Source organism: Lycorma delicatula, chromosome 4, assembly GCF_047948215.1.
Source record: "Lycorma delicatula isolate Av1 chromosome 4, ASM4794821v1, whole genome shotgun sequence".
Taxonomy (NCBI): domain Eukaryota; kingdom Metazoa; phylum Arthropoda; class Insecta; order Hemiptera; family Fulgoridae; genus Lycorma; species Lycorma delicatula.
The window spans coordinates 100084831-100098859 of NC_134458.1; the positions used below are offsets into that span (position 1 = coordinate 100084831).

General features: G+C 29.4%; 1 protein-coding gene across 1 annotated transcript in view; it reads right to left on the reverse strand.

Moving 5' to 3' along the window:
* sdk (sidekick cell adhesion molecule) overlaps nucleotides 1–14029 on the reverse strand; it is a 297836-nt gene that overhangs the window by 183473 nt on the left and 100334 nt on the right. Inside the window, exon 2 of the mRNA XM_075363797.1 lies at nucleotides 10363–10458. Coding sequence (XP_075219912.1) covers nucleotides 10363–10458 — 96 coding nt within the window. The remainder of the gene's footprint in view (nucleotides 1–10362; nucleotides 10459–14029) is intronic.

Consider the following 14029-nt stretch of genomic DNA (forward strand, 5'->3'; position numbering starts at 1 on the left):
GAACAAACTGTTGGGAAGAAAACACCAAAAAAAAAGAAGGAAAATGAATGCAAAATTTTGCTTTATATGGTCTTCAGTGAGCCAAACTTGGGGAAAAAACCATTAAAATAATTTATTGTTTAATTCAACTTTAGTAAATTTGTTTATCACTTCAGAATAAGGAAAGTAAGTACATATTACAGTACTTGTAAACTACAAAACATTTTTGGTAATTCTCTACAGGAAAGCAGAATATATATTTGATGAGGAAAAAATCTTAAAAACTAGTAATGTAGTAAACATTTTGAAACAGTTTATCAGTATCCAAAACTACTGTAAAATATTAATTAGGTTTTTTCAATTTATACAATGGATATACTGGAGTTATCTCACTAGACACGCACGCAAGACATTCATCACAGTTTGGAGAGCATGAAGATGCATTTGTGTGGGCTAAAAATTCAATTGGTGGAGTATTTCCCAGAAGATAAAAATTATTACTCAAAGAAATGGGTACTGAATCTATTTAGTGAAAATGCTGTTACAGCTGCTAAGTTACCGGTTGAGACTCACGACCAGCTGATCGAAAAGTCTGCTGATAAACATTACAACTACAATTCACATCTTAAGATTTAGGTATGTTTTGGCATGCTCGTCGAAGTGAATATGGAAATTTAGTCACAGAACCATTGAAAATATTAATCCCTTTCGCCACGTCTTACCTCTGTGAAAAGGGTTTTTCTATGGTTGAACTAAAAACTAAATATAGGAATTGTTTTTCATCATTTGAAAACAGTTTGCTTTTGTGTATTACTAACATAGATTCATGTATGGAGAAACTTTTAAATGAAAAACAAACGCAACCATCTCATTCATTTATTTTCTTTAGATGTATACTTACAAATGGAAGTAAAATGTTTATAACAAATGATGTTTTTCTCATAAAATGATTTCATTATTTGTATAGTTGTAGGCTAATTTTCACGACTCCCCTCTGATACCATTGTAACCTCTGTAGCGGTGGTGACCCCCAGGTTGTGAAATGCTGGTGTAGAGAATTTAGTTGAATCAAATTTGGATCCAAAGAAACAATAATGGGATATACAATAAAAACAATAATGGGAATTGAGAATAAGGAAAAAGGGTGGATTATGAAAAAGGATAATCCACCTATCAGGTAGATTAGAATTGTTTATGTCTTGTTCTGGACCCATGAACATCATGGGAAAGCTATGTAACTCTGGGTACTGAGGGTTTTATCCTTGACAAACTTCTACTTAGAAGGAAAATTAAGTGGAACATTAAAGTGTGTAGTTATGCAAGTAAAGAATTATTTTAAAAAACCTATCCTAACTTTTTAAATAAAATGTTGATATATATGCTCATAGTGCATGTATATCCCCATCACCTTGACCAATTATAACCACAATCAAATAGCATCAATGAGATATTAATAACACTGACCAACAGTGGAAATGTTTTGGGCTCAATTCTTATTCTTATGTACTTCCATCTGCTGAATTAAAAATCACTATAAAAATGACTGAAAGTTCTTGCTTTGGAGATAAAATGACATGTCATTTTTTACCTGATCTACATTATTAGTTTGGGGGTAATTTTGTTTTTAGAGTTGTCACACCTTTTAAATGACAAAACACAATGTTCTCTATCTGTTTGTAAGTTATAAACATTATTACTGTTGCTGTGACTGTGAGTTTCATATTGCTTGTGTTGTAATTAGTACAGAATTTCTAGTTTTCGAGTGTTTTTGAAGTGAAAAATTTGTTAAATCAAAATGCCATGAAAATGTGTAAATTCAGTGAATAATTTTTGTTACATTTGTGGTGAAATAATATTTTCATCACAGAAACGCAATCTGATGCCTCATGTGATGACTGCCTACCAGCATTATTTTGGTATGAAAGTAGGGGACCAGGATAAGTCATGTGTTTCAGATATATGTTGCAACTCTTATTCAGTTATACTACGAGAATAGCTGAAAAAAAATAAAACTATCTATGGCTTTTACTGTGCCTATGGTGTTTGGTGGGAGCCTTCAAACCATATAGATAACTGCTATTTCTGCTTGACTCTACCTGTAAAGGCAGGATTGTCAATGAAGAAAAGAGGAACAGTTCAATACCTTAATCTTCCATCTGCTATTCAACCTATTCCACAATCAGATAGCTTACCAGTTCCTACTCCACCCAAAATTATGAGCTTGAAGTAGAAAATGAAGACAGTGTGGAAGAAAAAGAAGAAGAACCCAACAAGCCTTCCCCATCCTATGACTGATTTTGATGAAAAAGATGATAAACTGCACAGACTGTCAATCAGAATTAAGTGATCTCATTTGAGACCTTGATTTGTCAAAGGAGAAGGCAGAACTTCTAGGGTTGAGACTAAAGCAATGGAATCTTCTCCAACGTGATGTCAGGGTCTCACAGTACAGAGAACAGCATAGGGATCTGCTTTCTTTTTTTGAAAAAAAAACCAATCTTGTTGTTTGCTACAACGTTAATGGCTTGATGAAATTTTTCAATTTGAATCATGATCTAACTAACTGGAAGCTATTCATAAACTCCTCCAAGTTTAGATTGAAAGCTGTATTACTTCACAATGGAAACTGGCTTCCTTCTATTCCTGTTGGTCATGCGGTTCACATGAAGGAGACTTATGCAAACATGGCAATCCTGCTAGACTCAATCAAATATGCTGAACACAAGTGGAAAATCTGTGGCGATCTAAAAGTCATAGTTGTACTCTTAGGAATGTAAATAGGGTACACTAAATACTGCTGCTTTTTATATATGTGGGAGAGTAGGAATAGGAAATCACATTATATTCAAGCAGACTGGCCTGCAAGAAATCTTAACTAGCGAGAAAAATGTTGTTGCTGAACGTCTCATGGACCCAAAAGATGTTCTTCCATCCCTTCATAAAAATCTGGGTTTGATGAAAAATTTTGTCTAAAAGTATGAACCGAGAAGGACAGGCCTTTAAGTACTTACGAGACAAATTTCCTACATTAAGTGATGCAAAAATTAAGGAAGATGTATTTTTGTTGGGCCACAAATTCAAGAACTTGTAAAGGATCCTGCGTTTGACTAAATTTTGGAGGGGAAAGAAAAGGAAGATTTAAAGCTTGTCATTCATGAACTTTTAGGCAACAAAAGAGATGAAAATTACAGTCAGTTGGTGACAGTACTTCTGCGGAAATGCCTTCAACTCGGATGCAACATATCCCTTAAAATCCATTTTCTCCACTCACACCTGGACTTTTTCCCTCCTAGTTGTGGATTTATCAGTGATGAATACAGAGAAAGATTCCATCAGGATATTTCTGTAATGGAACAATGATATAAGGGCCATTGGAATGAAGCAATGCTTCAATGCTTGCAATGTCTGTGTGTAGGGATGTTCTGGAACTAGCTTACAAGAGGAAAGCCAAAAGACAACAATCTCATGAAGCCACCACATGATTCTCTTCAGACCCAACCAACTGCCAGGTATTCTTCCATCAATTAAGAACTCTTAGAATGTAACTGTCATTAAATAATGTCAAATGGACTTTTTATGTTGTTGGCATATGTAATTAAAAATGTATTGTTTTCTCTTAATCCATTAAAATAAAATACTGCCATTGTATATTACAGAAACTAGTGCTAATAAAGATTTTTCTTTGTCATATTTGTTTTTCTCAACCCAAAATTAGTAAGATTTGACTCATGAAGTGAAGGAAACATTCAAAAAAATATTTTTTGTTGAGCAGTGTAATTATGAGTTATTTCAAATATTAAGACATCGCCGCATAAAATTTCATAAAAATCAGTTAATCCAGTTTGAAGATATTAAGGAAAAACCAATAACTACAAAAAACAGCAAAAAAATTAGCCTGATTATCCTCCACCCCTGAATTAAATTGTCCAAATACATAAAAAAGTGTTATACTAATTTAATGGAATCATCTAATTAACAATGTAACTTTGAGTCCAGAAATGACAAAACCGCTTCTTCATAGGAGTCTGAATAAGATCAAATACCAAGTATCTTAGCTATCTAAAGGGGCATAAAATTATTTGAAAAAACTACCATCCCTTTGAGTAAAATTTTGAGACATAATCCAAAAGTACCCTTCAATATGCTCCTTGACCAAATGTGACCAAATTTAAATGATGTCTGTATCAGATATACAGAAATCATTGAGCCAAATTTCATTCAAATCGATCCATTCTAGTCTGGAGATGTCAAGCAAACAACTGCCCAGCATATACAAATACATACATCCTTTTTAATTTTTCAGTGTTAAAATTGTGTTTTTTGTTTAGAGGGGTGGGTCATCAAATATCAAGATCTGCAAAAACCCTGACATCCAAAATCAGATGTGTAAACATTATAACAATTTTTTTTAATTCCTTAATCTATAACAGCTTACAGAATTAAAAAAAAAATTCTTATCTATGACAACTTACATAAGCATACCTATTTTCTTCATGGAAAATTTTCTTGTTTCTTTATATTTCATACTCTCCTCAACTCATCCTTCATAAGTAATTTTACTTGCTAATTAATAAAGTTCCTTAAAAATAATAAAATTCCTTAATAATTTCTAATATACTATTTTCTTACATTTAAGCTTAGTTATTTTTTCCTTCACGATTAATTATCTTTATTCCAATTTAACTGTTATTTATTATCAAAATTAATCAGATTTATTTTCATATTTTATCTTCAAATATTATAATTGTAAAAAATTAATTAATATATATTTTCAAACAGCATAAACACAAAAGATTATCAAGAAATAATTAAATACAAGGATGCTCCAATTATCAAAGTAACATTATGACTTTAGGAAGGATGTACTTCATTATTACTGTATTGATAAAAGCGGTGTAAGAAGTTGTTAAAAGAGAAAGTTTATCAACAGATAACCTAGTCACTATTCATTGACAATACAATTTTTAATTAGTTCCAATTAACTTAGTATATACATCACTTTTTATCTATCTAAAATATATACTTTATATAAGAAAATAGTGGTCGTATTCTGTCTCAAGTTTACAGTATGCCTCAGTTAGGCAACACATTCTATTTTCATCATTTTTATATGTTCTAATTGGCTTCATATTTTTCTTTAAGTAATTTTACCTTACATTAGAAGTATAATTCTTATTAACTGAAATCAATAATATATAATTTATATAATAATAAAAAAAAATAAATTTGAACAAATAGTACAGCACCAATAATCTGAAACTGGTTAACATAATTGGTGGTTTTTATAGCTGTTTCAGATTCTAACCAGTTTAGATTTATAAATTAATACATTAAATTAGACAATCATATTTCATTTTAACAAATTGAGGCTAACATCCATTTGTAGCTAATTATGAGAAATTGATTTTTTAGCACGTAAAAAATTCCTGACCGGGAACTGAACATAGTATCTTCTGGATGATTAGTGATACTTGTACCTCAGGTGTTTTTCATATATTACAGTCATATGATAGGTAGGATAAAGCAAGAGATTAATATATCTCTTTCTGTGGGAAACAATACATTATGTATATACTGCTCCACTCGAGCAAAAAAAGAAGAAGAGTATGTATAGATAACGTTAGATAAATAAAGTGTAAACATGTAAAGCAGATGGCAGTAAGAATGTTAATGGTTTCACAAATCACGAGTAAGATACTGCTTGAGAGGTTTAGAATTATGCTTTATGTAGATGTTTTTTTAAACACCAATCAATACAGGGTTATATGAACCAGAACTTTGTGAGGAAAGATGAATAGTTCAATTAAAATGCTAGGGATAAAATACAGATCATGGGAAATTTCATGACATTGACTAACTCAAGCACAAGTTTAGCCTAAAATTTGTATTAATTATTTATGAGCATGATAGTTTGATTTAAAATAGACTTAACAAAAGTACACAAATACTATAGAAGAAACAAGATCTGTACTTCTGACATAATAAAATAGGTGAATATAATACAGTTATGAATTCATTGAAAAACTTCCAATCTGTTTTAAAAAGATGTAACTACAGTAGACAGACCAAATAAGTCCAAAAGACCAAATAAAATTATTTACAAACAATAAAATTTAAGTGATTGACACAGAATGACCTTAAATTGAAAAATTAAAAAAAGGATAAAAATACAGAAATATATATTTTAAGAACGGGGTAATTTTTTGATGTCATTTGATTGGTACTTTTTCACATTCCTTTCTACTACAATCTAATTTCTTAATCCCAAGACATCTTAAATTCTTCTTTTTAACAAATTTTAAAAATGAAGAACGTTCTCAATTTAACTGACTTATGGTATTTTTGTTAGTGTTTTCTAAATGGGCTTACTTTTAATCTTTTCACTTTTTATTTTATAGATTCTCTATCGGTTTATTTTACATTCTCTTCAGAACACATAAGTAAATAATCTTTTAAATAAAAATTATGTTGCCAACACAATTATTTTAAGATATTTACACGACTGCCCAAAAAGGAGTGTAATGTATTTAGGGTGTGTGTATATATATATATATATATATATATGTATATTTTTTCCACCGCAGCAGCTCAACTGTTGAACTGATTTAAATGTATGATCAGGTGTTGAAATACTTACATTAATGAGAGTGTCACAGGTTAAACATGTATATTTGTATGTATTATTATTATCATCTTTTATGACCACACAGGATCACTTTAATCAGTCCATTACCCAAGCCTGTACAAAGGAACTGTTTGGGCCTTGCAGTCCTCCTAGTGCTTTTTCATACATTCCAATCTTTGTGCTCTCTTAGTGTTGAATATATTTGTGTTGTGAGTTTCTTTCTTGTGAGTGTCAATGGAGTGTTCTTGTTCTTGATTTTTTTGTCTAATTTTATATTATATGCGGTGTCTTCTGTATATAGCTTATGACAGTAAATCTTTTAAACAAATTTTTAAAATTTTGAAAAAATTATGAAAAACTGTCCCCTGCACGCTCTAATTATCCTACATTAAAGAGCAAAATTTGTTAGCAATGTCTTTTTTGGCAGTTGTTGTTTTTAATATTTATCTCTTGTTTTCATTTTGTTATTCTTTATTATTGGATAATTCTAGTATAATGATCTCTTCCTGGGATTACACTGATACACAAAGTATATTGTAAGTGAAAATTAACAGAAAAACTTATGATAAAAAATAATTCATATACTTCTATTCCAGAGGGTCATAGGTCTTCCTTGAAAACAATCTCTATATAATGAGCAATCATTTTCTAATTTTTATCAAGATGCAGGTTTACATCACCTTAATATTTCTTGTGAATTGTTTTTTGTTTTTTTTTTCATATGAACACCATTTTTTATACGTCTATTCATATTTTATTAAAAATTTAACTAAAAAATTTATTTAAAAATTATAACGCTTTTAATTAAGGATGCTCACTTGTTTACAGTGGCTTTAAATTTCATGCTAACTTCAAAAAGTTGAAATTTAAAAAAAACTGAAAAAATTATTTTTTCTTCTACAGTGCGGTTATTCTTTGAAACAACAGTTTTAATTTTTTGAGAAGTTAATTTTTAATTGGTACTACTGCCCTTGGTGAGCCTTAGTCTTTGCACTATCTTACTGTAAACTGATCATCAAATTCTTGGAGCTCCTACTCCTATTATCACCTTATCCCTCTGTACGTCGTTTATTCAATCATTTTTCTTTAGGTCAACCTTTTTTTCCCTTTTTCATTTCATACCCTTTTCGCCATTCTTCTTTCATAATATTTTATACATTTTCTCTGTCAATTAAATTTCACAGCTCTTCATTTTTTCACCATCTGAACAAGACCAACATTTTTTCTCAACATCTCTTGACAAAAGACTTTATCTGATTTGTTATCATCAATTTGTGTCTCATGCCTCCTCCTTTTATGTAAAAATGGGATAGAATAAACTCTTACATGTTTTTATAACCTTAATTATCTGTTTTATACATATTTTATATATATATATATTTATTAATTCTATTCCTCTGCCAATCTCTGTGGCAGAGTGGTAGCGTCTCAGCCTTTCATCCGGAGGTACCGGATTCAAATCCCAGTCTCACACACAAGCACAAGCTTTATGTGGTTTATGTGGTGATATCATAAAGAAAAAAAAATCTTTGTCATTCTTACAGTTTTAATATGCTACGCTACTTCCTTCGACAACCAAATTTACTAAGCTGTATGCTTTAATAAGGTCCAACAACCTTGTTCTATTTTTTGCAAGATTCTAGCAAAAACTGCTCTCTCTCAAATAGTATTAAAAGCTCTTTGTTTTATACTCTATCCATGTTAAAAGTTTATATTTTTTGTTTTTCGAAAATTAAATAAGTCATGATATAAAAATAATACTATATAACTGTAGACCATTAAAAATTTATTCATAAAAAATAATCTGCCAATGTTATTTGTTAAGAACCAAATTTTTATATCAAATTTTAATACATTCTCGTAACCTGTATACTATATCACCCAAAAGAGAAATGTATCCAACTTGTTTGGGATTTATCACAATACTTTTAAGAGGTAATTTAAAATGATGAAAATTAAAATTAAATTTAAAAAATGTACCATTACAAACACTTTAAACATAAGGAATGAGCTACATGAAATACTCAAGCAAAAAAAAAAGTTCAAAAACATTACAAAATATGTCACAAATATGAATTTTGAATATCAGACAATTATCGTTATATGTAAGAGAATTATTAAAAATAAATATAAATGCAAAAACAAAAATGTATAAATATGATTAAAATAGATAATTAACAATATTTATTTAAGAAACACTTTACAAATAAAATGTTAAGAAGTTGTGTATTATTTATTTTTTGATTTGGATTGCATCACAACTTTACTGGCTTATTCAGTTTTTTCCTTTTTCCATTATTCCTTCATCATTTTACTGTGCCATCTTTTTTCTTTCTCCCGACCAATGGATCATAATTTTTTAACTTTTTTATTTTGATTTGGAAACCTTCCATTTTTTTATTTTTCCCTCTAAAAATTTCCTTACACTGGATTTGTTCTTCACAGATCAGTATTTCTTTTAAGTCTTTTCTGGCTTATGAGAACAAGTTAATTCAGTTTTTAAAGAATTCAAATATTTTGTTGGTCAATATGTTTTCCATCCTTGAAAAATGGCCGTAAAACATCAATCTTTTTGTTTCTTATTGAACTTGAAAGTTTTTCAATTTTTTTATATACTTCAGAACTATTTTTTATTTTCCAGTTTCATTCTTTTTTGTGGTCTTAAAATTAATTTTTTTTCTAATTTCTTTTTACTGTTTAGATTACACATTATGATTGGTACATCTTTTTAAGTTTAATTATTGCGTTATAATTACTGTCTTATCTTTGAGTTTATGGCAAGTCAACTTTTGTTTAATTATTCTGTATGTTTTCTCCATTTTCTTGATTCTTTTACAGATTGTCATTCTTTCTATGGCACTTTGTAAGATTGTTTGAAATTTAATAACTGAAAATTTTTAATTTGCCATTTAATTTTTTTGAATTTGAACATTTTCAAAGCTTACTTGTTTTTATCGCATAAATTTATTCTAAGTTCTATTTTGTACTTATATTTCCTCATACTTACTAATAATAACTTTTATAATCGAAATGTTTAACTTCCTTTTTCTCTTTTTGTAGTTATTTTAGGAGTTTATCTGTTACTATTGTGAAAATTAGTTACTATTGAAGAAAAGATTAGGAGCTTTTGAAATGTGGTGCTATAGGAGAATGTTAAAAATCAGATGGGTGGATAAAGTGACAAATGAAGAGGTATTGCGGCAAATAGATGAAGAAAGAAGCATTTGGAAAAATATAGTTAAAAGAAGAGACAGACTTATACGCCACATACTAAGGCATCCTGGAATAGTCGCTTTAATATTGGAAGGACAGGTAGAAGGAAAAAATTGTGTAGGCAGGCCACGTTTGGAATATGTAAAACAAATTGTTAGGGATGTAGGATGTAGAGGGTATACTGAAATGAAACGACTAGTACTAGATAGGGAATCTTGGAGAGCTGCATCAAACCAATCAAATGACTGAAGACAAAAAAAAAAAAAAAAATTGTGAAAATTATTATTTTTTAATTTAATTTTATAGAAATCTCTACAATTATTATAAGGGTGCTTGGAAGAATTTCCGTAGTGTAATAGACCTGGTAACTAACAAAGATTGTTTGCACGAAACAGAATTCAAACGTTACTAATGCAGATATTAAATTAAACTGAGTATTTTCATTTATTTAAAAATGATAATTAAAATTTATTATTATTCACTTATTTATACAGAAATAATAAATTAATTAGTACTAGATTTTATTAATTTAATTGTATATTTACCTAATGCTTGACACTGCAGAATCTTTGTTCTTCCTTCGCTGACTATGTTACTAGTTGAACTAGGCTGTGTTATAAATCTTGGAGCTTGTAATGATTCTGTAACAAGAAAAAAATCAAATTAACTTAGCTTACAATTCAATTTTCAAGCACCAAGAAAGATATTACTCACTTTCTTGCTGCTCTGGAATTTATAAATATTATAAAATAGATGTATCAAAGTTCACTGAAGAATTATTAATTAAACATTCCAGAGATAGTTAATATGTAGATATGAGAAGATTACTGAATATTTTTGATAAAAAAATCTGTTAAGAAAATCAAAGACTGTACTCAAGAAGAAAAATAAACCTGATCAACATTTTGGTTAGATGTTAAAATTATCAAATATTAGCAATTATTAGTTATTTCCTGATCCTGTAGGAAGTAGGTTAAAGTAATAATATAACTTATTTTTAGATTTAAGACCTAATTTATAGTTATTTAATTTTTGTAGTTAGGGTTCAATTAACAACTTCATCTTGGGGTTGGTTAATCTGAGTCTCGATAAAACCTAATGCAGTACTGGGAGTAGGATTACAATCTGTTAATTAAAAGTATAATATTAAATAATAATAGGTAAATAATCTACTGAATTAATCCTGAAACTAATAACAGCTAGCTAAATGCATTTAAAATGAAAGTAACCTAACTGCCATTAACAAAAATATCAAGAGTAGATTAATACAATAGCATGCATTTAAAGATTCTGTTTTTCAATACCTTGTAAAAGCAGTTAAATGTGAAAACACTTGTGATAAAAGAATGATAGTCATAGCAATTTACTCTAAGAGAAATAATGTTCACTTGAGAATTTGCTGTATGCTACTTTTAAAAATATTGTTATATTTTTTTAAATATTATTAAAAAGGTTCAGATAGAAGGAATAATTTAATTATTCAGCAATAAAAAGCCGACGCTCATTAACAGTTACTGTGATGGATAATAATGAATTTTTTATGAAAATAGTCCTGGTCATGCCACGCATGACTAGGACTTGAACCCGGAACCTCGGTTAAGATGAAAGGCAGAGATGCTACTGGTTAACCGCAGAGATTGACGATAATAATTATTATAAACTTAAGATCGCAGATTCTAATTCTGGTAACAGTGTGTCATTTTTTTAATTCACATCTTAATCATAGTAAAACCTGTAGAATGATTCAAAATGTTTTATCCTCATTCTTACAGCACAATCCAGTAGTGATTAGAAATTTAAAAACATTTTTTCTTTATTTTAAATTATAGCTAAAGAAAAATTTTGCCTGGATTTCTGCTCCAGATATAAAATAATATACTAAAGTTTTTGTGACAAAAATTATTGCCATAAAATTAACACTGTATTTAGTTCTAATTAAAAATCAAGTGTATAAATTTAAAAGAACTGATGTTTCAAATATTTTGTGCGCACAGTTGAACGACACAACTACGTCATATAGTGTGCAGGCTTGAAATATGCTGCAACCGCCATATTATTGTAAAACATGGAGGGCTGTGATTTCTACAGCAAATTATATTCTATATTTTAGGAGGAATTGCGACACCAATATGCACTTAAATAATTAGACATGTGCAGTCACCTGAATGAAAACAGATTGTCAAGGTCAGACTATAAAGATATTACACCAAGGGTAGCTCTGAATGAACTATGGATTAACATGGGTTCAAACAGTAAAAAAATTCAAAATGGGAGAGAAAGGATAAAACATAAGGAAAATTGATAGCTGGTAAGGAAAGACAATTTATTCATGAAGGAACAGCGGTAAGAGATAAACAATCTTCTTGAGACATAAACTCAGACCTGTCTGTTTCGGAGTTTCGGAACGTACCCAAACTGACCATAATTCCACATAAGATAGTATAATAATGAATTTTGCAGCATACCAAAAATGCCATACATGATCGGGACTTGAACAAGAAACCTCCAATGAAAGATAGAAATGCTACCGGTCAACTGCAGAGATTGATGAATAGTAATGATTATAAACTTAAGATCCCAGATTCTAATCTTTTAACAATATGGCATAAAGGAACTTTTTTTCGTGACCAGAAATAAAATTCATATCACGAGAAAAAGGTCAAAACAGCCGAAGGTATGAACCTAGAACTATCCAGATGAAAAATAAATTATTTCACAACATTATGTCAGGATAATAATAGAGAATGTGCTGTATTATCATTCAATTGATTCTGGGTTTGATTTACAAAAATAATTTATTGATATTACGTACTATGATTATTTCATTTCATTTCATTTCAAAATACTTTTGGGTATTTTTACCCAGGCAGGAACAGCATATTACTTACCATTATTTTGAATTAATTGGCTGAAATCTTATGATACAACAAAAATTTATTCTCCTTCAGAAATTTTAATGATAATCTGGGAACACGTTTCTAAAGGAATCATTCCCAGAATTGTATGGAATATGAAATGTCCAAGCAAAGTATAAGCCATTCCACTAGATACAGAGGATGTGCACAACTGATAATAGGTAAAGAGATTTTTGTGAAAGAAATTTAACTAAGTCTATCACACAATAATTTGCTTTTAATATTGGACATTTTTCAGGCTCTTGGAATCGAAAAAGGAAGTTCCCGAATTTAATAGAAAAAAAATAGGATTTTAGGAAGAAAAATTTTTAAAGCAGAATAATTTTTTCAAATATTCTAGAATGTTATTTACCTAATTCCACAAGTAAAATTTTTCGAAAAGTTGCATAAACTGGAAATAAACATATATTTATTTCTGTTATATAATAATTAAGTATAGGGTAGGTATTAAAACCATTTAAAGTTGTATGTAATTAAAATAAATATTGAATAATCAGATACAAAATAAACAATATCTTATTCTCTTAATTACGGTTTCATGATATACACAAAATTACACTAGAGCACGGTAAAGATATATAAAAAAGATAACAATAGCAGAAAATTGGCCAAATCGAGTTGAAGTGACCGAAGAAGCATGTGAGAAAACGTCCGCCCATTTCAAGCTTACGTCAGAGAACGTAACACAAAACACATGTTAATACACGAGTACAGCCATCACACAGCAAATTACAATCGCAGAATAATAATTAATTCTTTCTTATTCTATTATACAGAGTCTATTCAATCCATCAATTCCAATCTTAGCCGACTCAAACAAGCCAGTTAAGTGTTTCTAACACGTATACCAATGTACGTACAAGTTTGTATCATTCTGTACGCGTATTAAATTTTGCAAGTAAAATACTGGCAAACTAAAGAAATATAACGGTTTTAACCAAATATTAAACAACTGAAAAATACCGACCACATTCTATTTATTTATTCACAAAAGGCCGCGCCCAGTTAAAAATACACTACTTTTTTCACGACTAGAAATTATATTCATATCATGCGAAAAAGTTTAAAACAGCCAAGGTTTAACCCAGAACTTCCCGGATGAAAAATAAAAAGGATTTACTTCACAACGTTATACAAATATAATAACAGAGAGTGTGCTGTATCAACATTCAATTGGTTTTGGGTTCGATTCGCAATAATAATTTATCGATATTACGTATCATGATTACTTGATTTCATTTCAGAATATCCAAAAAAGCTAGTATAAATATTCTTATTAAGTCACTAATGAATAAAT